At 35.5% G+C, this 27,539-nt stretch overlaps 5 protein-coding genes and 1 non-coding gene across 14 annotated transcripts; 3 read left to right on the top strand and 3 right to left on the bottom strand.

Annotated features, from left to right (window-relative positions):
* The first annotated feature begins 548 nt into the window (after positions 1-548).
* LOC123219938 (probable bifunctional TENA-E protein) lies at positions 549-2,635 on the top strand. Its single transcript, XM_044641910.1, has 3 exons — positions 549-1,017; positions 1,096-1,316; positions 2,120-2,635. The coding sequence occupies exons 1-3, from the start codon at positions 862-864 to the stop codon at positions 2,460-2,462; spliced, it is 720 nt and encodes a 239-aa protein (XP_044497845.1). The 5' UTR covers positions 549-861; the 3' UTR covers positions 2,463-2,635.
* A 227-nt stretch (positions 2,636-2,862) lies between these two features.
* LOC123221565 (basic leucine zipper 1-like) lies at positions 2,863-3,273 on the bottom strand. The gene has a single exon (XM_044644391.1). The coding sequence runs from the start codon at positions 3,271-3,273 to the stop codon at positions 2,863-2,865; it is 411 nt and encodes a 136-aa protein (XP_044500326.1).
* Positions 3,274-5,572: 2,299 nt separating this feature from the next.
* On the top strand, positions 5,573-5,644 carry TRNAH-GUG. The gene has a single exon. It is a non-coding gene; the product is annotated as a tRNA-His (tRNA).
* Positions 5,645-7,684: 2,040 nt separating this feature from the next.
* On the top strand, positions 7,685-21,458 carry LOC123220763 (bromodomain and WD repeat-containing protein 1-like). 7 transcript variants are annotated; one of them, XM_044643348.1, is made up of 25 exons: positions 7,685-8,013; positions 8,230-8,316; positions 9,271-9,633; positions 9,859-10,013; positions 10,192-10,431; positions 11,376-11,485; positions 11,576-11,653; positions 11,752-11,858; positions 12,460-12,554; positions 12,637-12,752; positions 12,926-13,029; positions 13,113-13,190; positions 13,410-13,488; positions 13,672-13,840; positions 14,762-14,832; positions 15,487-15,567; positions 15,653-15,723; positions 16,549-16,645; positions 16,749-16,808; positions 17,214-17,268; positions 17,380-17,765; positions 17,843-19,642; positions 19,743-20,315; positions 20,563-20,621; positions 20,815-21,458. In XM_044643348.1, exons 3-25 carry the CDS (start codon positions 9,284-9,286, stop codon positions 21,044-21,046), a joined length of 5,166 nt encoding a protein of 1,721 aa, XP_044499283.1. In that variant the 5' UTR covers positions 7,685-8,013; positions 8,230-8,316; positions 9,271-9,283; the 3' UTR covers positions 21,047-21,458. The 7 variants fall into 7 exon arrangements, with proteins under 7 accessions (XP_044499283.1, XP_044499281.1, XP_044499280.1 ...); XM_044643346.1 differs by having other exon boundaries at positions 8,230-8,342; positions 9,278-9,633; XM_044643345.1 differs by having other exon boundaries at positions 7,686-8,013; positions 8,230-8,342.
* Positions 21,459-22,202: 744 nt separating this feature from the next.
* LOC123220762 (zinc finger CCHC domain-containing protein 10-like) lies at positions 22,203-23,789 on the bottom strand. Its single transcript, XM_044643344.1, has 2 exons — positions 23,631-23,789; positions 22,203-23,383 (listed from the first exon to the last, which is right to left on the bottom strand). Exon 2 carries the CDS (start codon positions 23,310-23,312, stop codon positions 22,536-22,538), a length of 777 nt encoding a protein of 258 aa, XP_044499279.1. The 5' UTR covers positions 23,313-23,383; positions 23,631-23,789; the 3' UTR covers positions 22,203-22,535.
* Positions 23,790-24,328: 539 nt separating this feature from the next.
* Positions 24,329-27,443, bottom strand: LOC123220760 (outer envelope pore protein 16-2, chloroplastic-like). 3 transcript variants are annotated; one of them, XM_044643342.1, is made up of 8 exons: positions 27,337-27,443; positions 27,095-27,239; positions 26,954-27,005; positions 26,802-26,873; positions 26,193-26,224; positions 26,054-26,087; positions 25,851-25,918; positions 24,329-24,712 (listed from the first exon to the last, which is right to left on the bottom strand). In XM_044643342.1, the coding sequence occupies exons 2-8, from the start codon at positions 27,215-27,217 to the stop codon at positions 24,569-24,571; spliced, it is 525 nt and encodes a 174-aa protein (XP_044499277.1). In that variant the 5' UTR covers positions 27,218-27,239; positions 27,337-27,443; the 3' UTR covers positions 24,329-24,568. The 3 variants fall into 3 exon arrangements, with proteins under 3 accessions (XP_044499277.1, XP_044499276.1, XP_044499278.1); XM_044643343.1 differs by lacking the exon at positions 27,337-27,443 and adding an exon at positions 24,811-24,877 and having other exon boundaries at positions 24,578-24,712; positions 27,095-27,291; XM_044643341.1 differs by lacking the exon at positions 27,337-27,443 and having other exon boundaries at positions 27,095-27,288.
* Positions 27,444-27,539: the final 96 nt, after the last annotated feature.

The following is a 27,539-nucleotide window of genomic DNA, read 5'->3' as shown; positions in this document are numbered from 1 at the left end:
CAAAAAATTAGAAGTCATGGGTTGTCTTCTTGAATTTATATTATAAATATTAATTTGTATGTTAATAATAACATAATATTATATAATTAAATATTATTTTATTTTTAATTTAAAATTATTCAATTATATAATAATATATCGTCATTTATATATAAATTAATATCTATTATTAATAAATTGTTATATTATTGTCTTGAGAAAAACCTGTTAGACAAATCAAGAGCTTTCTCTTCATAATTAGAGTTGAATTCAAATTGAATTGACTCAAATTTTATTGTTGACTTGACTTGCTCAAATTTAAAACAAATGATTATACATCGACTTCAAACTCAAATCTTTACATACGATATAATCAAACTCGAGGTTAAGTGATGGAAATGCATCATTTGAATTCTCACATATTTATAAATGATATTGTTAGAATTAATAAGTGTTAATATATAAAATGATATTGTTTTGTTCTACGCATGTCAAATGAAAGAATTTAATTCATACTCTGGTATCGTCCACCATTTCAAACTGGAATTCCAACCTACATTCTTTGGAACTCGTTGAGTTTGAGCCTTATCTTCTACTCACTCCCCTTGTGTCCAGCAGCGAGCAGTCCAATCTCAAATCCACTTCTAAATTAAAAACCCAATATTCGCCTGTCCACATGGCCTCCCATTACAGAAGCAAGTCAACCATGGGGACGACCAAGTACTTACACGAAGCTCCCAAAGCTTTTGAGCTGTTGACTTACAGGCTCACCCTGAGTTTGGGCCCGGTCCACTCTCTGTGTATAAATTCCTTGGGACCCATCGTAGCCGACTCCGACCAAACCCAGATAAGTCTCAGTCTCAGTCTCAGTTTCCAGAAAAAATGGAAGGGAAGACGAGGGAAGATTTAGAGAAGAACGGGATGATCGACACGTGGCTGAAGAAGCACCGTCTCCTCTACACTGGAGCGACCAAGCATCCCTTCATCCTCAGCATTCGTGATGGCACCATCGATCTCTCCTCCTTCAGAACATGGCTGGTCAGTTGTAAACAACTGTATCTTTATTAAAATTATTACAATTCAGTTTCAAATTTTCTTGGTATAATTCAAATGCAGGGACAGGATTACCTTTTTGTTAGGGAGTTTGCTGCTTTTGTAGCGGGCGTTCTGGTGAAAGCATGGAAACAATCAGACGATAGTTATGGTGATACAGAAGTTATATTGGGGGGTCTGGCTGCACTGAACGATGAAGTTGAATGGTTCAAGAGAGAAGCCTCCAAGTGGGATGTTCCACTCTCTACCATTGCTCCTCAGAAAGCTAACGGGGATTACTGCAGGTAATACAAAATTTTTATCTTTTTGAAAGTTTTGTCTCGGGTTCTTGATGATCATTGTTATAGCTATTATAGCTTTAATATGCATTTTAGGTTTATTGTGTGAAGTTGGTTTTTATTTGAATTGAAGAGGGTGAACTGGATTCCATCTTCAGCTAGAATTTGAGTTTGGTTTGAACAAGTCGGAGTTTAAGGATTGAGTAAAACTATGAATATGAGTTGAGTTTGAGCCACTTGGTTTCAAGCTGTGTTTGAGTCTTAGTTCGATCTTCAAGTCAATCTCAAACTGGCTATTTTGTATACGGGTCAATTTTGAGTTGGGCTTTGTTTAGATAGGTGTGGATTTGAGTGAGTCTAGTCCGAATAAGACTCAAGAGTTCAATTGGAATCCAGAATGATGAGTTCCAGTTCGTATGAGCTGTTGCTAGAATCATCAATGAACCCTCTAACTCAAGCCGAATCTGAATTCGAGCTGGCTAGGCTTGAATCTATCTTTATGCTTGGGCTTGATTCAGATCGAATCCAGCTTAAGTGAACTTTAATTCTAGTTTCATGCTAATTCTTGTACTGCATAAATCAACTGAAAAGAATTTTTTCGCTTAAGTTGGTGGACTGATTCAGATGTAAAGAGATTAAGTATAAGATCTCATCACTGTATAAAATGAAGTATCAGGGAGGAATGATTTCTCTGATATGACATGATTCCAATGCAATTTTGATGGTTTATAAGCCTCCTCTTTGTACATAATGAGGTCCCTGAAATTTTTTCTGTAGACTGTCAAGACATTTATTCTTCTGCTTTGCAGATTTCTAGAGTATTTGATAAGCCCAGAAGTGGGATATACTGAGGCCATCACTGCCTTTTGGGCCATTGAAGCTGTCTATCAAGAAAGCTTTGCTCACTGTCTAGAAGATGGCTATAAGACCCCGCCTGAACTACAGGAAACTTGCCAAAGATGGGGCAACGATGGTTTTGGTCAGTATTGCCTCTCGCTCAAAAAAATCACAAACCGGTGCCTGGAAAAAGCTTCAGAAGATGCTCAACTATTCAACGCCTCAAAGGAGGTCCTAAACAAAGCTGAAGTAGCACTCATCCGTGTCCTGGAACATGAAGTTGAATTCTGGAACATGAGCCGTGGAGGTTCCTGAAAGCTGAAAGAGACTTAAGAAACTGAACCTTGAATAGGGGAGCTCGAGCTGCTTGTTCTTTTTCTCCATTTGCATTAGGACTAAAATAGGCTATGTTTTGTGCATAGACTAAGAAATGTACATAACATTTATTACTATACAGAAGCTTTCCAGCTCTAGTATTTTCATATTCACAGTCTGGATTATGTTCTGTTAAAATTACTAAAGTTGTTAGAATAGGCAACCATTTCGTGTTACATGTCGCGCTTTATCATGTAACGAAATGGATGATGATGATACTCGCAGTTTGAGTTTACCAATTTACCACATAACGAAATAGAGATGATTATCGTTCACAAAATTACAAATTATTTATTTTATAATTACAAGCCATCTAAATGAGGACCATCTAACTAGAAGTCTAAGACATGGACATCCCAGTTGTTATTGAAGGGTGCTCAGGACCATGAACTTGCCATGGCTGATCTGATAAACAACCAGCCTGCTTCAGCGTGGAACTCATGAAAACTGAGCACAAGCTCTTCAAATACTCAGCCAACTGCATCTTTTCAGAATTCAAACCATCGTTTTCAGACAACAGTAATTGAGCCCTTTGACTCAAGCCATCATATACTTTACTGTTCTCCATGAGTTGTTGCTTCAACATGGCTATCTCAGTAACCAAGTCTGACAATCTTTTTTCCCTCCTCAGCCTTGACCGTTTTGCAGATTCCCGATTGGACTGCATCCTCTTCCTTTTCTTCTCCTCCATCATTATGGCATATCGAGCTTCAACCTCAATCTGTAAACTTGTAGGAGGAAGAGAGGTCATCTTCTTCAACCCCGGAACCAGAAATAGATTAAACTTGATTTTGCAATAAAGGGTGAAATAGGACTAAAGAGAAACCATAGAACCAGTACAGAAGAACAACTGAAACTGAATGGGACAGAAGTATCTTGGAGAAGGAGGAGAGAGAGTTCATATCATATGAATAACATGATAAGCAGAAGTTGATGAATCAAGAACAGACTGAAAGCAATTTTAAGAAACCAGAAAAGATTGGGAGGGCCTTAACAGTTGTGAATTGGTTTATTTATATAAGAAAAAGGTGAATTGGTAGTTGGAAAATTTGGAATATAAAATAAAATAGAAGTATCAAAGTCAAATTGGAGGAAGAGAAATCATGTAGTGTCTGTTCTTCTTTTTAGTGCCAGATGCCCACATGCTGTACACTGAATCAATCTATTTTTTTCTCTTTTTTATTTTGTGGATAAGATGAAGTGTTATATTCTATATATTATTAAGGCTACTAATAAGAAAGTAAAGTTTCACATGCCTTTGTATTCTTTCTCATAGAGTCAGAATTGTTGAGCAATAAAGCGCAACTTTTGCTGTTTGGTCCTTGTGAAAATAAATAATTTATTAACCAATAAAAAAATATATGAAACATTAAAATAATATAACCTTATTTTTGTATAAAATCAAAATAAATCATAAAACTTTGTTAAATAAATCAACACCTCCCCCCAAAACAAGAGTTAATGGTTAAGGAAAACTTATCTTAATGATGTTCAAAAAATAAGAAAAACAAAGTTCAAAAGCTTATGTTAGCTTGTTTTGAATTATCTCTGACATTTAAACCAATTCTTGACACTAAGTATAACAATCTAAAGAATAATGTATAAACAATTATATTAAATGAGAAAAAATCAAGACTATATGATCGGTCTTACAATTACTTCATCAATTAATGATTATAAGTCATCACTAGATTTTAGATTTTTTCATGTTTGGTTTGGAATGTGTATACATATAGGTTATAATATCTATATATTATAATGGGCAACTATCTTTTTATTTTCATTGCCTTTCTCTTGGGGTTTTCTTCTAGAGGCAAAAGGCAAAACTGGAATTGCATGAGTGCGTAGTAGTGCTAAGCATGTCAAGATTGACATATGGAACGTATTGAAAGCTCAGTCCCATCTCTATCTATTTTTTGCTTTTCGCTGCTTGATCTAATCTTATTTATGTCTTCACCCAATCTTGGTGACTCTATGTGGCCTTTTTAAACTTAAAAGCAAAATTGGAATTGCTGCTTCTTGTCGTGTTTTAACTTAAAAGCACTCACATTGTAATTTACAGGCTTAATTGCTTGACCCATGATATTGGGCACAAGCACTATCAAGCCCCCCGGGTTTGCAAAATTGACACTGTTATCTTTAAACCTTGTTTTTGGTTGTTAAAAATAAAATTTTGATTGAGTGACTCACAACTTTAGACAAAGGGTTTAAATTTTTGATCGAACTAACAATTTAAATTTTATTAGACAATCATTTCAAGAAAACTAAAAATTTTGTCTATAATATATAGAATTTAATCTAAATTGATCTAGTTTAATTTTGGTTTGGTGTTAAATGAGTTATATTCGAATTGGTGTAACCCCATTTAGATTTTAAATCCAAATGATTAGGAACCAACAAGTCATCAAAAAATCATTAGTTAATTCATTTGTTTCGATAATTTTTTTTTCATTGGCTTTTTTCATGTGATTCTTTTTCTTTACCATTTCCAACAACTTTTTTTTTTAATCCAAGGCTTTCCAACAATCTCATTCTCAACTTGCGTTTAAGCTAAACTTTTGGAGCTTGAGCTAGGTTCAAACCAACCTATATTTAGGCTCGACTTAGTTCATATATAACCTAATTGCCTATTTATATATAATTGACCATAACCTCAATTGGGGCTGTCCATTACATTGTCCCAAAATTAAGGGATGAAATTGTTTTTGCACCAAATATCAGGAATGGTAGCAATGAACACAAACTTAAAAGAATAAACAAACAAAAATATATTTTACTATAGAGATAAAGTAGAACTTGACCTAATTGCTCTTATCCAGTGGCTGTAGCACAATGGTTGGTTTTCAACTTCAGCTGCAAATTAGCAAGGCATATTATATTATGATTTATGAGCCAATTCTTTGTGCTTCTTGACTTTGATGATCCTTAATCAAATAAGAGGACGAACTGTTGTGTTTTGTTGGCCACTAGTCGGATTCCCACCAACGAAAGAATTATTAAATTAGTGAATCTTATTTTATCATAAATTTGAGAACAAAATAATTGTCGACGTGGCTGTAGTTTAGTGGTAAGAATTCCACGTTGTGGCTGTGGAGACCTGGGCTCGAATCCCAGCAGCCACAAAATCCTTTTTCTTGCCTTCAATACCAGGCCGCCATCTGAAGCTAATCGTTTTTTCAATTCGGATTATATAAAGCCCACAAACAGAAGTAATCCACTGAAATAGTTGCAAATTTTCGAATCCATCCAAATATTTAAGTTCGGGATAAATTGAAATTAAGTTGTAATTTTTGAATTTATCCAAATATTTGAATTTGAGATAATTTAAATTAAATGAAAAATTAAATTATTGTTTAATCAAATTCAAACATTATTCAATTAATTTTAAATTTATTTTGAATTAACCTTTTATAATCAGGGAAAATGTCTCCACTTAAAAAATTTAATTTAAACCATTTAATTTTCGACATTAAATTACAGAATATTACATTGATATTTGTCTATGCAAGCATAATAACAACTGAATTGCACATAGAATTATCAAGACTTGGGGATTAAAACACATAGTAAAAAATGTTTATTGCATATCATATTGGAAACAGTTTTTAAAATCGGATTGGTTATCATCAATTTGATTGAGAGTCGATGACAAATTAAATTTGAGTTATGGTTTAAGTTTGTTTTTAGGGAGAAGGACTATTTCCCACCCATATTTTGATGTTTTCTCAAAATGCCACCCACGGCAGATGAAAACCCAGTTTTTCTACCCATGAGCTGTTAAAATGAATGATATCTGTTTGCATAAGGGTAAAATATCTATTTTACCCTTGTTAGATGAAATGACAAAAATACCCCTCAATTTAATTTCTTAAAATTGATGTGAGGGTTTTACCATTCACCCCCCTTAGGTTTTAGAAACTAACATTTTCACCTTACCTAAAGTTTTTAAACTTTAAAAACTAACATTTTCACCCCCAAACCTAGGGTTTCCATAATTTTCAAAATACAGCCGCCCCCCATAACTTTCAAAACTAGCATTTCACCCCCATTCTTCAACTTCATCTCCCGACGTCTTCTCCGGCGTCGTCACCGGCCTCCTCCTTCTCCTGGTGCGACGACGGTGGTGCTACGAAGAGACGGAGATCTCTTCGTCGCACAATGCGACGAAGAGACCTCTCTTCGTCGCTCGTCGTCCAGATCTGGGAGATCGGTTTCAAACTCGCTCGTCGTCCAGATCTAGGAGATCGCTCGACGAAGGTCTCTCTTCGTGGCTCGTCGCATCTGGAAGACGTGACGACAAAGCGTCGTCATTCGTCTGTTCTTCCAGATTTGGACGACGCTTCGTCGTCCAAATCTGGGCGACGAAGGGTCGTCCTTCGTCGTCCTTTGTAGTCAGAGATGGTAGATCGGTCGAATGCGTCGGCGGTCGATGGTGGCTGGAGAAGGAGCAAACCCCAGGGGTGAAATCTAAACTTTTCAAACTTTGAGGATGGGTTAATTATTAGTTTTTAAAACTTGGAGGGGAAAAACGGTAAAATTTAAAAGTTTTAAGGTTTTAAATAACAAATGACGATTTTGCCCCTGTCCCTAACTAAAAAATTGGACGACAGTTTGGTCACGGGTGGAAAAATTAGATTTTCATCTGCCGTATGTGGCAATGTGAGAACGCATCAAAAGTTGGGTGGGAAATAGTCCTCCTCCCTTGTTTTTATGATATTTTGAATTTTAACTGAATTTTAAATGATATTTTGAATGAGACGTTGTGTGGAAGAGGAATCTTAAGGTTTGAAAGGCTATTTTAGTATAATCCACGGCAGGATGATTAAAATCCTTTAAAAACTAAAAAAAAAAAAAAGAATTAAAATTTCGAAAATAAAACTAGGTCGGGCCCACAGTGGGCCCATTTCCCATTCGCAAACGTAGTAAATCAGATGAAAGTACAAACAGAGGTACCGTAACTAATATTGAAGAACATTCTACATACGTTCACGGACTGCCACGGTGACTTGAAATAAAAGAAATGAACGATGCTACGACGTCGTTTAGCTACACTTTAATATTACACGCCATACGTTTGCGCGTGGATACGCCATATCCAGATAATCGCATTTTAATATAATAATTAAATTTTGTTTTATTTTCTTTTTCCTTTCAAAGCGTCTTTCGATTCAACGTAGAAGGGTGGGAGTAAAGCTATAAAACGCTCGTTTCCTTCAACATCTTTCTCCTTCCTCTTTCCTTCTCACTGTGTTTCTTTCTCTCGGTCTTTTCTCTACAATAACTAACAACAAAAACCTCCACAGACACAGAGTGCTCCCTCCAAAGAATCTAAAATTTCCTTATTTGGCGCGTGGTCTTCACTCTTCACTTTCATTCCACACCGCACGATCTCATTTTACGCTTGCTTTTCAATTCACAAAGCTCGAGAGTGAAAAACTGAAGACACGCTACAAAAACGCATCGTTTTTTGTTCCAACCAACTCCATTGCAGGTAATTTGTAACGTAGGTTTTCCTTTCAACTGATTTAAATTTATTTTGTTGTTTTTCTTCATTGTTTTATTGGAGAAACTGGATAGGACTTGTGCATATAATGAATTAGATTCTAAATTGTGTTTGTTTGGTTTCATTTTATCTACATTTGATTCATTTACGAGTGTGTGAAGTGAAAATTGATTGAATTTAGGGTTTCATGTTGTTTTGCTGCAGAGAGGAGTGCATTTATGGAATTTAGCAGTTATTGGTTTCTTCAAAAGTGTAGAAGAAGATTTCAAGTTTGTTGGGGCCGTCCATCTGGTTAATCTATTTTACTTGTTGAGAAGGTTTTTTAAATTTCACTTCTGCTGTACCAATTGGTTGTGTATTTGAGCTGGTTGAATTGATTGCTTTGAGTTTTCTTGTAGTTAAGTGGGGATTGTTGTGTAGTTTTACTGGTGGCATTGCTTCACATTGGTACTTTCTGTTATATATCTTGAGATTTACTTGTTGATGCAGTGAATTAGCAGAAACAAGACAGGTTGTTTATAAAATTCGATAGGGTTGTAGAAAAAATATTTAAAGAATCCTCTAAGGATGAAAAACTGCCCTAAATCTAGAAACAAGCTTAGGAGCCTAAACTCTAACTAAAACAGGCATAATGGTGTCACTTGCCAACACTTAAAGAAGTCTTGAGGCATAATTATTTTCAACATTCTTAAGTCCAAAATGAAACTAAGTAAAACACTAAGAAAAGACAATCTGTTGATTTGTTGGTGTGCTTGTACACGTAATTCCATTCTGGAATGAATATCCTCATTTCATTGATTATCTACGTGTACGATGCTTTACTGAATTATCTATGAAAAAAATGCCACATTGGAGGTGCTTAGGCCAATCAATTTTTTTTTCCTCGAAAATTTACAGTTTTATCCTCATTTAATCACCATTTAACAGCCTTCACATCATAATTCTCACTGCTGGTGGTTTGCATCTAATTATACATGCTCCTTTACCTTCAATTTCACCATGATGGTCTAGTATGAATCTATTTCCTGGACCAGCAGTGACTTGCAGTCTTAAGGTACCAATGTTGCAGCATAAGACTAACCCATATGACTTACAACCATAGCTTGCTTATGAAAAGAAACCTTTCAACCATCTATGTGTGGAAATAATTTTTTATTTTGAAGGAGAAATTGTCTTGGGTCACATAAACGTTTTTATTTGCATTTTCATTTAATATTTTTTTACATCTCTTTCTTTTGCTTTTAGAATACAGAAAAATATGGCTCTTTGGAAGTACATTCCAGCTGGGGACGCACCTTCTGCTTCTATGAAACCTTTGAATCTTTCAAGTAAGGTGCAGGGAGATGCTCAGCTTGCAGATCCTAAAAAAAGTCATACTGCGGAGCCCGATGTGGATATTGATCTCAGGGAAGTTTATTTTTTGATTATGCATTTCCTCTCAGCTGGGCCATGTCAGAGAACTTATGGACAGTTTTGGAATGAACTTCTCGAACATCAACTTCTTCCTAGAAGGTATCATGCTTGGTATTCAAGGAATGGGGTACACAGTGGGGATGAAAATGATGATGGCCGGTCATTCCCGTTAAGTTACAATAAGTTGGTGGAGAGGTACATAGTATGCTTTCTTGTCTTGTTTCTACATTTAGAAAAATTTTGTTAAATTCATTAAATTCTCCAAATTAGGGTCAAATTATGCTCTCTTGTCTTCCTCATTCATGCTATTTTGGCTATACATACAGAGAGAGAAGCAAATAAATATTTGTTTAATCTCATATTGCATTATTTTTGTAAAAAACTTGTTGGCATAAAGGTGTCATCATTTGTGTACATCAGGTATCCTCACATTGAAAGGGACCACTTGGTAAAGCTTTTAAAGCAGTTGATAGTAAGTGCACCCTCTCTGTCACGAAACATGATCAGTGGAAATGCACCAAATGCAGCTGACGTTCCTACTCTTTTAGGAACAGGAACATTTTCACTTTTGAGCTGTAGGTGACTTTTACTCAGCTTTTGGGCATTGTTTAACATTTCCTGTTGACCTGTCTTCCTTCATCTCCTTATGGCATTTGTAAATTCATTTTGCTTTAGCTTAATTAATTTTCCTTTTAGCAAAGGCTAATTTTCTCTCTATTTATTACTTCCGATTTCTTTTTCTCCATTATAAAGATGATATGGATCAAGGACAATTTGAAGATAAACGTCCCTCCACTCACATGCGTTGGCCTCATGTGCACATTGATCAGGTTCGTGGGCTAAGTTTGAGAGAACTTGGGGGTGGTTTCACACGACATCATCGTGCTCCATCTATTCGTGTAGCATGTTCTGCCATTGCAAAACCATTAACCATGGTGCAGAAGATGCAAAATATAAAGAGGGTACGAGGACATCGGAATGCTGCCTATTGTGGTATGGGTTTTATTAATTAAGATGTTTGATTTACTGATGAAGATACATGTATATCGAATTCTCATATGTATATACAATGGTCCTTTCCAATGGAATTGGATATATATTTATCTCAGGAAATATTATAAACTTTTGAGACAACTCTGTATAGAATCGCTAAAAGATTTTCTTTTTGAATTCTTATAAACTCAGTAGGTAAATATTTCAACAATTTTTTTAATAATTTTGTGTAAGTAGAAAATCCAGATTTTAAAAAATCAGAGTGTCAACACATGAGAACCCATAGCTGGACCTAAACTGTGGATAGTTATGTAAACTGAGATTGTAAATATTGTTTTGCATCAGCAACGTGGCCTAGGTCACTTTACTTCTGCACTTTTATGTGGTGCAAATGTTGCCACCAGAGAATTTTTAATTATATGCATAATTGCATGCTAACCTGTAAATTAGGTTAGTGGTAAAAGTCTTTTAACTATGGTGAAATGTTCAATTCCTTTTGGGGTCACTTGCTTTGGACGCTATGTTTGATTAGTTATTGTTTATTAAGGTTGTAAAATCTAGTAGTAATTCCCAATATAGAAATTTGTAAACATATAGGAAAGGTAAAAGATATTGGTGTCCTGGCACTTAGTGCACTAGTTTTATTGTGCTTACAATGGTAGGAAACTATTATTTGAGTGAAAGTCATTTTCTTTATGTCCATGTTTATCAATCCTATTTTTGTTTGTCATTAGATTTAATAAGAGCTTAAAGGCTATCGTTGGATCCTTATCTATCAACTTAAGCATATTAGTTAAATAGTATCTTACCATGATATCAAAGTCAGGTTTTGTTTTTATCCATTTACAGTATATAGTAAGTTACTTTGTTCATGTGTCCCCTGATACGTTTAGAGGTTATCATGGATGCATAACTAAGTTCTTCATTGGTTCAATCTTTTGCAGCAATATTTGATCGCTCAGGGAGATATGTAATTACCGGTTCTGATGATCGCCTTGTAAAAATCTGGTCCATGGAGACTGCATATTGCCTGGCTAGCTGCCGTGGACATGAAGTGAGTATAGATGTTTTATAAATCAAACATTTATATGTACTATTTTTAGTTTTAGTTTTTCTGTGTTTTGTCTCATTATGTGCACAATAGGGTGATATCACAGATTTGGCCATGAGTTCCAACAATGCGTTGGTAGCATCCTCTTCAAATGATTGTATTATTCGTGTTGTAAGTTAGCATTTGTTCTCAAAATAAGAGTTCCCTCCTCTCTCTCTCCCCCCTTAAATTCAATCTTTTGACCCTTTTTTTTTCCTGGCTTTGGATAGTGGCGTTTGCCAGATGGGCTTCCAATCTCAGTATTACGAGGACATACTGGGGCTGTTACTGCTATCGCATTTAGTCCTAGGCCAGGCTCTGTATACCAGCTGTTATCGTAAGACTATTCCTTTGATTTGTTTTTCTAGAGTTATCATGGCAGTCTACTGTGTTCTGTAGAAATTCCTATCTTTTGAAGTTTTGTTCATGCTTCTTTTTCTCTATGCTCTTCTTATATCTTTTTGTTACCCCCTTTTAGTACTCAAATTTCCTGTTGGCATATTAAACTCCTTTCCAGTTTGTACTTCATTGAAAAAATTAAAAATTTCCCCTTTTTCTGTGAGGCTTAGTTTTTAATTCAATTGTTTTGTTCTCTTTGAATTGCCTGACACTTAAAGGCAATTTTTTTTATAGGATACACTGTAACACATATGATGTTCTCAAAAATTGTCTTTATAATTTATCTGTATTTCCTGTCAGTATATGGTTCTTGATTTCTGTGTTCAGCTTGATTATGTGATATAATTGCTATGGGATTTTTTCTGCTACTATTTGTGTTTTATTTTTTATAGAAAATTTACATATTTCATGACCTTTTTTTTTTGGCCTTATTTATTGGCATAGATTCTATTTGCTTTTTGAGATGTTGTAAGTGATAATCTTTACACTTCACACCTTTTGCCTTAGAACTTAATTTTTAGTGCTTCTTCTTTATATAGGTCATCTGATGATGGAACATGTAGGATATGGGATGCTAGATATTCTCAATTCAGTCCACGGATATATGTACCAAGACCATCAAATTCCATGGCTGGTTTGTTCTTTGAATACACAATAATAATTGATTGAAACATTGAGAAGAGCTACTAATTTGTAGGATCTCTGGATGGCTGCAGGGAAGAACACTGGTCCATCTACAAGTGCTGGTCCACAGAGCCATCAAATTTTTTGTTGTGCATTTAATGCTAATGGAACTGTCTTTGTTACTGGTAGCTCAGACACTCTTGCTAGGGTACATTTAATGATGCTTGCTTTAAGTCTACTTTTGCATACTCATTTCAGTCTGAACTTTATCCTGCTGTACCTTTGTTTTAGTAATTGTAAAGGTTCTGTACATAATGTTCATTGTTACTATGCTACATTCATTCCAGAATTTCTTTAGTACGAGTGGCCAGCTATTTGCAGGTTTGGAATGCTTGTAAACCTAACATGGATGATTCTGACCAGCCAAATCACGAGATAGATGTGTTATCTGGCCATGAGAATGATGTCAATTATGTGCAGTTCAGGTTGGTTTTTATTCTATGTTGCCAATAACTGTGAACTACACTTGAGAGGCTCGTTTACATTGTGACACTACCTATTATTGCAGTGGCTGTGCTGTGGCATCAAGATTTTCTTTCGCTGACAATTCAAAGGAAGAAAATACGCCAAAATTTAAAAATTCCTGGTATATGTATTCTGCTTGTCTATTTTTTTCTGTTTTGGGGTGGTGGCCTGTTAAATTGTATATGTTATCTGGGACTGGGAGTATCTGTCTTGAAAGATAAAAATTCAGGGGTCCTTAGGCTGCCTGTTTATCTCACATTAACTATGAAAATTAATTCATCTTGTCATTTACTTTAACATTATCTAATCAAGGCATATACTTGTCATAATCTATTTTCAGGTTTTCTCATGACAATATAGTTACCTGTTCACGTGACGGCAGTGCAATTATTTGGATCCCTAGATTACGCAGATCCCATGTAAGTTGTCACGTATGATAATTCCCATTTTCGCTCAACTTCCAAATAAGCTCTTCTCATCAGGCAGAAAACTCAGTTTCTTCCCATGAAGTTCAATTGGATCTATTAAACCTAGGATTATTATGACGTTTTTCTTTTCTTGTTTCAAAATTAGAAATTTATGCTTTTAATACTTTGTTTCAGCCAAAAGCTGCCCGTTGGACACAAGCTTATCATCTCAAAGTTCCACCTCCTCCTATGCCTCCTCAACCACCACGAGGGGGCCCACGTCAAAGAATTCTCCCAACTCCACGAGGTGTTAATATGATTGTATGGAGCCTAGACAATCGCTTTGTTCTTGCTGCTATCATGGGTATGCTTTTTGTTTTCCCTTCATCCTTACTCTAAAGAAAATAGTTTTTTTTAATATGAGGTGGAAAGGTTTGTCACCCACTTACAGATGAATACCTCATTCAAGAATTATCTTATTCAATCATAGTCTACTGCTGGGGACTTAACACAATATTTTTAATATTAAAAGATAAGTGTTGGTAACAAGAGGTGTTAACTCCTCCCAAAGCCATAGTCTCCCTATAAGCTAAAGGTTGCCCAAAATACCCAAATAACAATATTCCCTTCCCCCTCCCTCAATCCAATCACTTGTGTTTATTCTATTCATATTTAACTTTCAAATTCATATATTATTTTATCCTAACCCCAAATATCTTATCCTAATCAAATAATTTAGTCAAATCAAATACCAAATATTTTCTTAATTAATTAATTAATATTAATAATATTATTATAATAATTATTATTATTATCCAATCCTTATCCAATCCTAACATCTACATATGATATCTCATTAGCCAAAGATGTTCTTTTGGTTTTTGAATGTCTTTTTTTACATCTGAAGATTAAAATGATAGATTGAAGTTCATAATGTATATTGTTGTGCTGATTCTAGGTCAAAATCGCCTTTTAAATTGTTGGGTTAGTAAGGCATGCTATTGTGTGCGGACCATTTTAAAGCTCTTATCTGTCATGCATGTCTAATTCTATTGTCCTCTATGATATTTTGACTCCTTGTTTTGCAGTTTAAGGCAATGCATTTAATGTTGATAACATCCTCTGTATGTATTCACATGGTTGCCCAATTTGACAATATCCAGAATTAGGATTAATATTCTTTGAAGTGGGATGAAACAGAAACATTTTATATGGTTGCATTGCCAGCAAGGCATGAGCTGTCTTAATTTGACTAGATGATAGTGATATTTTTATTGAAATGCAGATTGCAGAATATGTGTTTGGAATGCTGCTGATGGTAGCTTAGTACATTCTTTGACGGGTCATACTGAATCTGTAAGTACTTTTTTCCTGGTTAATGTTATCTTTCTATTGCATTTACTCACTGGTCAGCATTTTATTTATCTGATATGATATATTGTAGATGAAGATGATGTATGTGCTCTTTGTACAGCTTCAATCTCCTTGCATTAGATAAATATCTTACCTCTTTTATTTGCTTCCATGACCATTGTCTTACTGGTACATCCTCAGATTTTGCTTTTTAATCTCTTGCCTCTAAGATTTTTGTTTGGACTTGCATATTCCTTAGAATTCAGGCTTTCCAAGCTTTCCAGCTTATCTTTGTTGGTGACATTCTTTTAAATCCTTAAATGTAATAATATTTAGGACCTAATATAATTGATGCAATTCTGTTGTAGGTTAACTGCTGAATGGAATTTTTTTTGCCTTAAAAATATAGGAACTTTTATGTAGCATTGTTTTGAGATCTAACATTCAACCTTAATCTTGCCATCTGATTTAAGGATTCTTGTCAAATAAATTGTGGTCTAATTGTCTGCATGAGGACTGGGGTGGCTTTTGCTTTTGCCTGACCAACTTTTGGTTGCTCAATCACATTTCACTGCCAGTCTGTTTGAGGATGTATGAGACTGAGTTGTTCTTGTTTTATTGTTTGTTTCTTATCATGGTTATTTGTCATGATGGTAGACATATGTTCTGGATGTTCATCCTTTCAACCCCCGGATAGCTATGAGTGCTGGTTATGATGGCAAAACTATAGTGTGGGATGTGAGTATCCAGTTCTCTCCAGCTGTTCTAAAAGACTGCTAATTTTGTATGTTTACTTAATGCATTCATATTTTTTGCTATTTAGATTTGGGAAGGTAACCCTATCAAGATCTATGAAATTTCACGTTTCAAGTTGGTTGATGGGAAGTTTTCACCGTAAGTAACAATTATATTTTTGTTATGTCAATTGCATTGGCACTTTGCATTTCGTTTAGTTTCAACACAACTCAAAGAAATTTTGTCTTGATGATAGTTTGATTTCATAATCCTCTTAAATTTACTCAGGCTTTATGTCTTCCTTTTGAGTACTGAGATTTCATAGTTCGCTTGGTCTCTGATTCTGCCCCAGTAGCCTTTTTTTCTCTTCCATAATCTTCCATGCTCTGTGTACATACAGATCAAAACTGTGGTGGTTATATTGTAAATCACCATTTCATGTTAAGCTGAGCTGAAGCATCATTTACGATATTGTGAATCATGCTAGATGTGAAACAGATCGGATCTGAATCCATTTTTAAGATAATGACCCAAAAAAGAAAAAAGAATGTGAGAATGGTTTTTAATATCTTGTAAGGTGCTTCTTGATGCTAAAATTGTTCGCTTATGGCTCCAAGTTTTTATCTCCTTGTATGTAAGATTGTGAATATAAAATACGGTTTTGCTATTGCCTCTGTGTGTGTGTGTATGTTTATATTCTCTGTTCAGGACCTCTTGGTCTTAACTTCATCAGGACCATTGCCGTTGGATTCTTCCCATTGATTTTCTTTGATATTTTACAACTCAAATCTATTGTTATACACACATGTTAGTCAATAATTAATTTCAGGACGTAAATTAACATTAGAATGTCTTGTCAAGAGAATTACTCGCTCTACATATTCCGATAGCATGACATACATATATTTTCTGCAATATTGTGCAAGATATTCCTGTAGTTCTGACAGCAGTAAGGTTTTGGATTCATAATTGTTACTGATATAGGGATGGAACCTCTATCATACTCTCAGATGATGTTGGTCAATTATATATATTAAACACAGGGCAAGGGGAATCCCAACAGGATGCCAAATATGATCAGGTAGTTGAAAACATGAATAACTATTATTTGTTTGTTTAGTATTATCATAAGTGGGCTCCCTGCAACTCTTTTTTATGCTTATGCTGCGGTGCTGTTTAAACAGTTTTTCCTTGGTGATTATCGCCCCCTTATTCAAGATACCTATGGAAATGTACTGGACCAGGTTAGTTGACCATCTACACAAACTTTTTTTTATTAATTAGGTTTCCCTATATATGCACTATTTTATGATATTACGTTTTATATGTAAGCATGGGAGGGGCTGTGCTGAAAACATTTAGAATGATACATAATACTTACATATGCTGACTGTATTAGTTTTAGAACTGCATGATTATAAAGCAGCAAACTGTTCTCTCTCCTCTAGGATTAACCTTGGAAGATTAAACTTGAACTGCTGTATAAATAGTAGCTATGGTGTTCTCTTTTCCTTTTGCATTCATATATGTGGAAATTTATGGAAATTTGTGGTTAGGAAATAACTCTGAAGTTCTATATTAGATTGTTGTACTTATGTTGTCTCTGTGACCACTTCCTGATTTCAAATTTGGTGGGTGTTTTGATCTAGGAAACTCAACTCTTGCCTTACCGGCGGAACATGCAAGATCCCCTTTGTGATTCAGGTTTCTCTTTATTCTTTATTGGACGCAATAATTGAGATATCTTGAGGCCTTATTTTTTCTTTAGTGAATCTATTCTTTTCTTAAAGTGCTGGTTGTTTGTTTGAAATTCAGACATGATTCCATACTCAGAACCCTATCAAACTATGTACCAGCAAAGACGATTGGGAGCTCTGGGTATTGAGTGGCGCCCTTCTTCTCTAAAACTTACTGTTGGGCCGGACATCAGTCTAGATCATGATTACCAATTGCAGCCATTGGCAGACTTGGACATAATCACTGGCCCGCTGCCAGACTTTGGTGATGTAATGGATTGGGAACCAGAAAATGAAGTCCAAAGTGATGATACTGATTCAGAGTACAATGTTCCTGAAGAGTATTTTACTGGAGAGGAGCGAGGTAGTTTAAAATCTTGTTCCTCTGATGATCCAGAGTGCAGTGCTGAAGACAGTCAGAGGGATAACCTTCGAAGATCAAAGAGGAAAAAACAAAAGGCTGAAGTAAGAGTTTTCCACAATTATGTTTGATTTTTCTTATTCACACATGCTTGAGTTGGATACTTAATCCTCTTTTTTAGGTTGAGATTACGACATCTTCTGGTAGACGTGTTAAAAAGAGAAATTTGGATGAGTGCAATGGTAATTCATCAAGACATATCCAAACTAGCGAGTTAGGAAATATCCAAAAAACTTCGAAGAATTCTTCTAAATCAAAGTCATTGCGACCTCAGAGAGCTGCAGCACGCAATGCTCAAACATTATTTTCCAAAATTACAGGGGCATCTACAGATGGCTCAGAAGGTGAAATGTCAGAGAGTGAAAGCACACTGCAAGATTCAAATGTGGAGAGTGAGGAATCTAGTAGATCCTTGGTACATGAGCAAATGAGGCATTCGAAAGGGAAAGAAATTTCCTTAAATGAATCTGAGGATCTGGCCAAACTTGAATTCCCTGAATCTCACGTCAATGCTGGAACCAAGAGGAAATTGGTACTAAAATTACCAGCTCGTGATTCTAACAAGCCCCAACTTGAGAGCTCATTTGATAAATGTGACAGGCATGACTATGTGATTGGTACATCATCTGTGAATCCTGAAGAAGCAGCTCTTGACAATGGAGATCACATAAGCCCTCCTGACCAAGGGTGTTGTTCAGGTGATGCAAACTGCAGCTTGCTGGAAAGATGGAGAGAGCAATTAGAAAAGGTTGAACTTCATTTAAACCTCTCTGGTGGATACAAAATTGGGGAGATAAAATGGGGAGGAGTTAGGGCTCGAACTTCCAAACGTTTGAGATTAGGAGAATCGATGTTATTGGATGGAAACACTGGCTCTGATGTACATCTTGACAACCGTAAAGTAAAAGGAAACAAAGTTATTGGACTTCTAAAACCTGAAGAAAGTGGCATTGATACATCCTCCCATACAGAAACCACAAATTGTGGGGATAAGATTGATGAAGTAGTGCTAACAAATTTTGAAAGTCATGGAGTTACGAACTCTGAGATTTTGGGTGGTGAAGCCAATGGCAAGGAGCACTCAGAATTCAGTGAGTTCAGAGATTATGATGAATCATCAAATTGGGTTAACATGCCTAATGTGGATGCAGCTGCCAATCCTGTTGCTCATCAGAATTACTCTGGTAACAGTCCTGAACTTGAAGAGAGCCATTTACCTATCTCGACTAAGTTGAGAATAAAGTCAAAAATGATTTCAAGGGATGATGAAGGTCCTGACCCTTCCGTTGATTGTGGATCTGATGCATATGATGGAGTAAATAGAATTAGTTCAAACCAGGGAGCTGATGGATCGCAGCAATTAGATACACAGATTGACTCAGTGTCCAGAGTCCACAATTCTTCAGGATTGCATGCACATTCAAAAAAGATGTTTAATGTTGTCTATAAAAGATCGAAGACGTGTAGGGATAGGACTAACTCGGAAGGTGACAGCGGTGGCATGGGAGAAAGTACTTCAAATGCTACCAACACTAATATCCATGAGGGCACAAGTGATAGGGCTCCTTGTAGAACAAGGTGTATGGGACTGATGACCTCAACACATGATTCAAACATGAGCTATAATCTCAGGTTGGGACGAAAATATGAATTGCAGGATATTTATACAAGTGCACATAGTGAGCCTGTGAACACATACGCACATCCATGTGAAGAATGGGGATCAAGTTCAAGGATGACAGTTGGATTAAGGTCTACAAGAAATAGGAGAAGCAGTTATCATTTCTGTGACTCAAGCCCTGTAGATAGGCGAAAGGCACATCAGTCATCAAGAAAAGGATCATGGTTAATGTTGTCAACACATGAGGAGGGCTCCCGTTATATTCCTCAGCTAGGGGATCAAATTGTATATCTTAGACAGGTTAGTTAAATACGAGATTATTTATTACCATTTAGTTTTTACTTATTTGCTTTAGGGTATTGATTTGAATAATTATTTTGGGATCTGCTCTATTTTTCAGGGGCATCACGAGTATATAAGTCATAGTAACTCAAAAGAAGTGGGTCCTTGGGCAACAGTAAAGGGGAACATAGGAGCTGTTGAATTTTGTAAAGTTGAAGGTCTTGAATATGCCACAAGTTCAGGGTCTGGAGATAGTTGTTGTAAAATGACTCTCAAATTTATAGACCCTGCTTCCAGTGTCTCTAATAAAGCATTTAGGCTGACTTTGCCTGAAGTGACTGGTTTCCCAGACTTTCTTGTTGAAAGAACTCGGTTTGATGCTGCTACTCAGAGAAAGTGGACATGCAGGGATAAGTGCAAAGTGTGGTGGAAAAATGAGGGTGAAGAAGATGGAAGTTGGTGGGATGGCCGTATCCTGTCTGTGAAGCCCAAATCTTCAGAATTTCCAGAAAGTCCATGGGAGAGGTATACTGTACAGTACAAGACTGAGCCCACTGAAACGCATCTACACAGCCCTTGGGAGCTTTTTGATGCTGATACCCAGTGGAAGCAGCCTCATATTGATGATGCTAGCAGAACTAAACTGCTGTCTGCCTTTACCAAATTGGAGCAGTCTGCCAACAAAGTTCAGGTATCACACCATATATATATATATTTGTATAATAGATTCTTGAATAAGTACACTTCCAATGATTGAGATTATATCTAACATCTACAATTTCTAATAATCTAATCCCATGGCTTAGAGATTTACTTATATGCAGAAGTGAAAGATACATTTTTATTTTCATGAACTCTGCTGTCTACAAATATAAGAGAGTAAACAGATGGTGATTGAGTTTTGAAGAAGTGTTTTAATTTTGTTTTTGTCTTTACAGGATCAATATGGGGTTCAAAAGTTGAAGCAAGTTTCACAGAAGTCTAACTTTACAAACAGGTAATTTTGATGTTATATTGCTTAAATTATTTATGTTCTCAATTCTGATGCGTATGGGTGAATTTTTCTGGTCATTATCTTAGAAAATAGTCTAGGCATATATATATATATATACACACACACACAGAGACATATTGTTTAACAATTTGATTGTAAGATTGAGAATTGTTTTTCGGATCCACCGATATTGCAGGTTTCCAGTTCCATTTTCACTAGAACTGATCCAGTCTAGGCTAGAGCACAACTACTACAGAAGTTTGGAGGCGGCTAAGCATGACGTATCTGTTATGCTGTCGAACGGAGAATCGTACTTTGGGAAGAATTCAGACCTTTCAACGAAAATAAGACGCCTTGCAGACTGGTTTGAACGGATGTTGTTATCGCTAGAGTCCTCACCCTCAAGGGCGCCTGAAACCGGGCAGTAATGAGACTAAAGAAGCTAAGCCGGAAATGCTTTTACCCAGTTCTTCCGTAGATATTTTTATTCTTTTGCCTTCATTTTAATTGATTTTTTTCAAATTTTCTTATGGTTTACCTAGGTGCAATTTTGGGAATTGGGTGGATTCTTTTTAGGGGGCGTAGGGATCTCAGTAGGGGTTATAGCTTGTGGTTGTGGAAAAATTTCCACCGCAAGATTCAGTTTTTGTACAGAAAATATTAGACATCACATCATAATCATCACCTCATTATCGACGACAAAAGGGAAAGGGCAAAGGAAAGGAGGATTGCTCTTGTTTAGTCGCAATATAATGGTTATAATAACTAGAATCACCATTCAACATTTGTAGTGTTGATTTCTTCCAAGTTGAGTCAGAATAAGAATAAGATTTAATTTAATATTGATTTGAAAATAATTTTATTTTAATTCTATTATAGATTTTAAAATTTATTTAAATATTTTTTAATATTGACATATATAATAACCAGGTTTGATTGTCTATTGATTAAGTCAATCCTATTATTGGATTAATGTTCAAAACTTGAAAACATTATTTGAGCTGATTAAAATTTGATTTGTTTTATAAAAGTGAGACCAATTTCTAGTTTGAACTTGATTCATTCGAATTGAAGTCAAATATCGAATCCAACCTTAATAACAAAGGAGATTGTGTGAATTTATTAACCTTTTTAACTCTTGCTATGCTCTCTTGCAGTTGTAGACCACCTTTCTGGTAACATTGCGGGACATGATGGTCATTTGATCGGACATTATACAAGCTATGGTTACTTTGATATCAAATAATAGAAACCTTGAAATAATCACATTCGAAAAACCAGCTATAAAAGTAATCATTGGAGTGGATGTTTCTATTTAAAATTCAAAAATATCTGTTAAATACATTGAGTATGACTATATTTTATAATTCAAAAATATCTGAGTTAAATACATTTGAGTATAAAAAATGGCCAATATACGTAGTATTTGTACCCATGGTAAATACATTGACTATCACGATATTTTATTCAATAGAACACCAAAATTTTACGCTTCAACACCAATCCTGTAAAATTTTAACCAAAATAATAAGTGAAAAGAGAAATGGGAGGATGTCTGACATTAATTTACCATGGCTATTAAGATTTAGTAAACACATCGACTTCAAAAATGCATTCAAAACATGGTTAATGTTCAAAAGCTACAAAAATATTCATACCATTACAGCATAATGCAACCGTCAATGCAAAAAGGAACAGAAATATAACAGAAGAAAACATCTAATAAACTTAATTTAAATCCCTCAATCTGTGGCATAATCACTTAGTATCTCCTTATAATCTCCACAGCCACTGTTAATCAACAGACAAACTGCACATATGGCATGGCACTGATAGAAATCCCCGGTGTTATAGAACAGAAATCCAACACACAGCACAATTTATAGTAGCTAGGTATTTCTTGCTAGATTGCCACATTTAGCGCTTCTTGCCGTGCCTTCTCTTCCTTCGGTTACGCCTATCATCAGAGTCAGATTCTGATCCAGAATCTGATTCAGATGACTCAGATGATGAGCTGTACCTCCTACGCCCCTTCTTCTGCTTCTTCTTCTTCCTTCGGCGTCTCCTCTCTTCCTCTGAGTCAGATGATGAGCTGTAGGCAGAGCTACTCTCTCCTGACGAATAATCTGAACCAGTCACAGATGACGAACCACTATCAGTCTCAAACACTGAAGCCTCACTGTCACTGCCAGAATCTGAGTCAGACCGATACTTCCTTTTACTTTTCTTAGAACTCTTTTCAGCTTTCTCTTCCTTAACATCCAGGTTATCCAAATCATAAGAGATTGACACCTTCATCTTCAATTTAGGATTCTTCAGCTGCTGGGTCCGCGAGGGTCGTGACATGTATACACGCTCATTTTTGCACTCGTATGTCCAATGTCCACTTTGGAAACATTTCTGGCACTGTGAAGCTGTACCACCAATGCTAGACATTGTACTCTTAAGATCTTTTCTCTCACCCAACCTTACCGCCTTTTCAGTACTCATCAAATACATCTGCCTCTTTGCCTCTCTCTTCTCTTGCCATCGACTCGGCCCTTCTTCCTTCTGCCCATATGCATTAACATTCCGTGCAGCTGCAGCAGCAGCACGTTCAGCCTGAGCACGACTTAAACCTTTGGCTGCACTCAAAGCCGCAGCCTTAATTCTGTCGGGTGCAGCCTGAGCTTTCTCTTCCTTTTTACTTGACATTTCCAAAACCCTAACCCTAACAATTACAATCTCTAAAATCTTTTATCAAATCAGTCACAACCCTCCGTTATCTGCATTCAAAAAATCTCCTAATCATTCATTCACGTCAATAAACAAAATCTAGGGCTAAATAAATGTCTACCCAAATTTCAAATTCTGTTCGTCAATCATTAAAAAAAATAATAATAATAATTTATCGATAAGAAATAGAATCTAGGGTTACGAATTAAATACGAATATTCTTAAACGAGTCAGAAAAAACCCAAAGAGAAACCGAAGAATTGGAAATATGGGGGATATAGAGCGAAAGACACATACCTTAGAAACCAGATCGATAGAAACAAAACACTAATTATGCTTTCTTTGAATTCGCCTTCTGTTTTTGTTTATGGTTGGTAATGGTAAGGACGATTTTTATATTGTTGTTGAACACTGCTTTATTTATAAGTTATTTGCGAAATTACGATTTTGGCCTTCTATTTCACCGCCAAGGCATATTCTATAATTCCTCTTTGACTTTATTTCTATAAATTTGTTATCGCTTCAGGTTTCTCAGAACTTAAAAAAATATTGAAATAATGTCGTGGAAGGCATCCTCACCTTGCCACCAATGTTTGTAGGATGGGATTAGGCATTGAATCACAAGGTTAATTCTGTTTAAGGTCGTATTAGATGTTGATCCATTGTATTAAGTAATCTTGATTTTACGATCCAATTAAACCCTTATTTAAATTTTGATTAATTCGATTCGCTTAAATATTATAAAATTAATATTAAAACTAATACTATATAAATAATTAAAAAAAATTTAATTATATCCGTACACTCCTCCAATTATACCTTTACAATCGGATCTAAAAAGTAATAAAAAAAAATTATCGATCCAATGCCCACCATACCATATTAAATCAATTTTAATACATTATAAGATACGTATCATCTTTCACCTTATTTTCCAGTTCATATATTATATTAATAATCCTGATAAAAATTAAAAAATTAATGTAGAGAGTAAATTGAAGCATCCAAATGAAACCAATTGTGCTTGAATGATAAAGCATCTGGTAAGGCCATGAAAGGGTCAAAACCTTCATGTTTCGTAAGACGATGCTGCTGATTACAGACAATTATCTAAAGACGAAAATCCCAGAAAGAAACTCTTCTTATCAAACTAGCATAATGTCATTTACTTGAAAAATGAAGATATATGAAAGGAAGGCAACAAAGGTGACATTATTGTTCCCAATTTAAGAAGCTTAAAATATCCCTGTAAGAAGATTTGCAGCAGTGGAAACAGCAGCTCCAGTAATGGCGCATTGCACAATCTGCTCATGGGAAGAGTCTTCTGATGTAAGTGCCAATGCCGCTCCTGTTATTGCTCCTGCCATCGCACTGTTTTTCTGTCCAAAACAAAACGATAAAACAAGAGTTGTAATGCGAGATAAATTTATTAGGTAATTGCAAATCTATATTATTTAAGTAACACTACATTACTGACAGTAGCGAGGGAGGTTGAAGAATTCCCTTATCCTTGTCCCCGTCTCCTTAGAAAAGACTTCTCCCCACTCCCAAAATATAAGAATAATAAAGAATTCTCAATAGAATATTTATTAAATATAAGATAATATTTATAATAACTCAAAACTTTTAATAATAATTCAATATTTAAAAATTTAAAAATATTTCTAATAATTTAAAACTTTTAATGATAAGTTAATAAATAGAAGTTTAAGAAATATATAAAAAATAAGACAAATTGGGAAAAAGACAGGGTTGGGGAGACTGGGGATTTTAACAATCCTCGCTCTCTTTGTTATCAAAGAATCCCCTCCCTATTTAAAGAGGGACGGGTTATAAATCTCATTCAAAAAACTAAATTGACGTCTCTAATTAATAAATACTAACGATTAATATGTTATCATACGATAATTTGATCCAAGTATTTTCTTTATCTTAAATTCAAAATCTTTCTATCACATAAAAACATATCAACCCATTAAGTGAAATAATTGAGCATGTTATCCAAGCTCCTTAATTTTTTTCCCTTTATAATACTAAATGACAACAAAACATGATTGAGTCGCTCAATCAAATCTTCCGCAAGATTTAGAACCCCATTACAAACAAATGGCAAAATCACCATCTTATAACTACAGTAACAAGTATCGAAAGAACTTCCTCTAAAGGAAAATTCATATCTACCAAAACTAATGCAGAGGACCAGATCTATAGTAGGGGAATTCTAAATCCTAACATCAAATAGACACCATCACATGAAAACATATCAACCCTCTAATGAAGCAGGAACATGTTATACCAGCACCATTATTCTAAATCCTAATCACTAAAAGTCAGCAATATATAACGGACAAATGAATACGAAGAGTTCTTAGAATAAATAATAGAGGACACTGAACATAATTGAGCCAGAAATTTGTAATGTTTAGTAGGAGTTGCCCAAAACTATAGATGAAGCAAGTTGGCCATTTAAAAATCCATGATTTTGACAAACAAAAGCCAATGCTATGATCATTTTACCCAATCATGAGCTCCACGAGCCTCCTTTAGCCCATATGTGAGACCAGAATAGACTCCTGCAGCCATTCCTGCAATACCAAAAAGCCCCGGAAAAGCAGTAGAACAAGAACAGTATTACAATATCCGACTGCTTCAGCAGCTACTCGAATGCTAAAATGATAATGAAAAGACCTTCAGGACTAAGAATCTGTATAGACACTTACCCCACTGCAAGGATTCTTTTCCTATGTTCTTCACCTATAAAACATTGTATTGGAAAAGCAAAATTTGCACATTAATCATTAGCCCCCAGAAGGCAAAGTAGATATTCTTCATGGACTTTAAAATCTATTACATACTCACCATCGCTTCAATAGATTTCCTGTTGGTTTCTCCTGAAAATAAAAAAGTAACTTTGCGTTAGAAACACTCAATGCATGGAACATATATGTTGGCCTGGATTCGAGCTCCAAACATGGGAGTTTGGTGCCCATGGATGATATAATGGCTCGAGCTCAACTCGAGTTAGTTGAAATGTATTGAAGGAAAGCTCGAGCTCCACTTGATAGGTTAGTTTGAAACTCAAAACTCCACTTATATTCATGACTCTGAGTTTTAATAGATATGGTATTTTTTTCATTAGAGTCAAAACAACAATCAATTTAAGTGTCAAAGCTTAATTGTTTCCCCTATTATTAAAAGGAAGTTGTTTATAATGATCAAAATAATGGCTCGGCTCAATTTGAGTTATAAGTCAAGCTTAGACTGATTCAAACTGAACGATTGATTTGCTAGTTGGACCAATGCAAACACCCTCCACTTCAGCAAGGGCAAGCCCAGAACTTTGTCTGGCTCTTGGTGTGAGCTCAATCCGTACAAACTGAGCAAACCAACATTCCAGTACGAATCAGCTCAGGTCCAGCCCTACAGATATGTATAGAGAAATCAATAACATTTCAATTTAACAAGCACCTTTGATATTGGAAAAGTTATGCTTCTTTGTACCACTGAACTCTGACATATTACTTAAATCAAGTCCCGAACCTTAAAAGCAAAGAAACAAATAAACAGTTACTGATATATATAGCAGAAACGGCAACAATAACTCATCTTATAAGACATACCTTCAACGGCTGTAAAATATGCTTCTCTTGACACAGCCTGAACTGCTCCTATCTGTACATGAAAAGCGATTAGACTCAGAAATAAGTGGAGCTTTGAAATAGAAAGTAGATGTAATTATCAGAGGTTAATTGATTACTTACACCAGCGGCTTTGAGGAAGCTCTCAGCAATACGATTGAGGAGAGGGTGGCCGAGGTCGAAGAAGCCACCCTTGTCAAAGCCACGAAACTCGTCGAGTAAAGACCGACTCTCCAAATTACTCATCTTTCCCAGAAAGCCAAATGTGCTGAAATTGAAACAAACTTTAGTGTAACAGGAGTGGGAGTAGTATGGGATCTTTATTTGAGAAGGAGATATTCAGAGTTGACACGTGTTTGGGAAACCTTGCATGTCTTGTTCATGTAACTGGCACTGCGGACATCGTGGCGTTGCCTGCGACCCACTTTGCCACGTGTATTGGCTACCAGGGAATTTCAAATTGAGTCTCAATCACCTGCAACGCATTTTTTTTCTATTTATTACTTTTAGTTATGACCCATTCATTATGAATAGATTTGGAAACAATTTACAAACCACGAATTGGAAA

Source organism: Mangifera indica, chromosome 7 (assembly GCF_011075055.1).
Source record: "Mangifera indica cultivar Alphonso chromosome 7, CATAS_Mindica_2.1, whole genome shotgun sequence".
NCBI lineage: Eukaryota > Viridiplantae > Streptophyta > Magnoliopsida > Sapindales > Anacardiaceae > Mangifera > Mangifera indica.
This window is presented reverse-complemented; position numbering and strand designations above follow the sequence as displayed.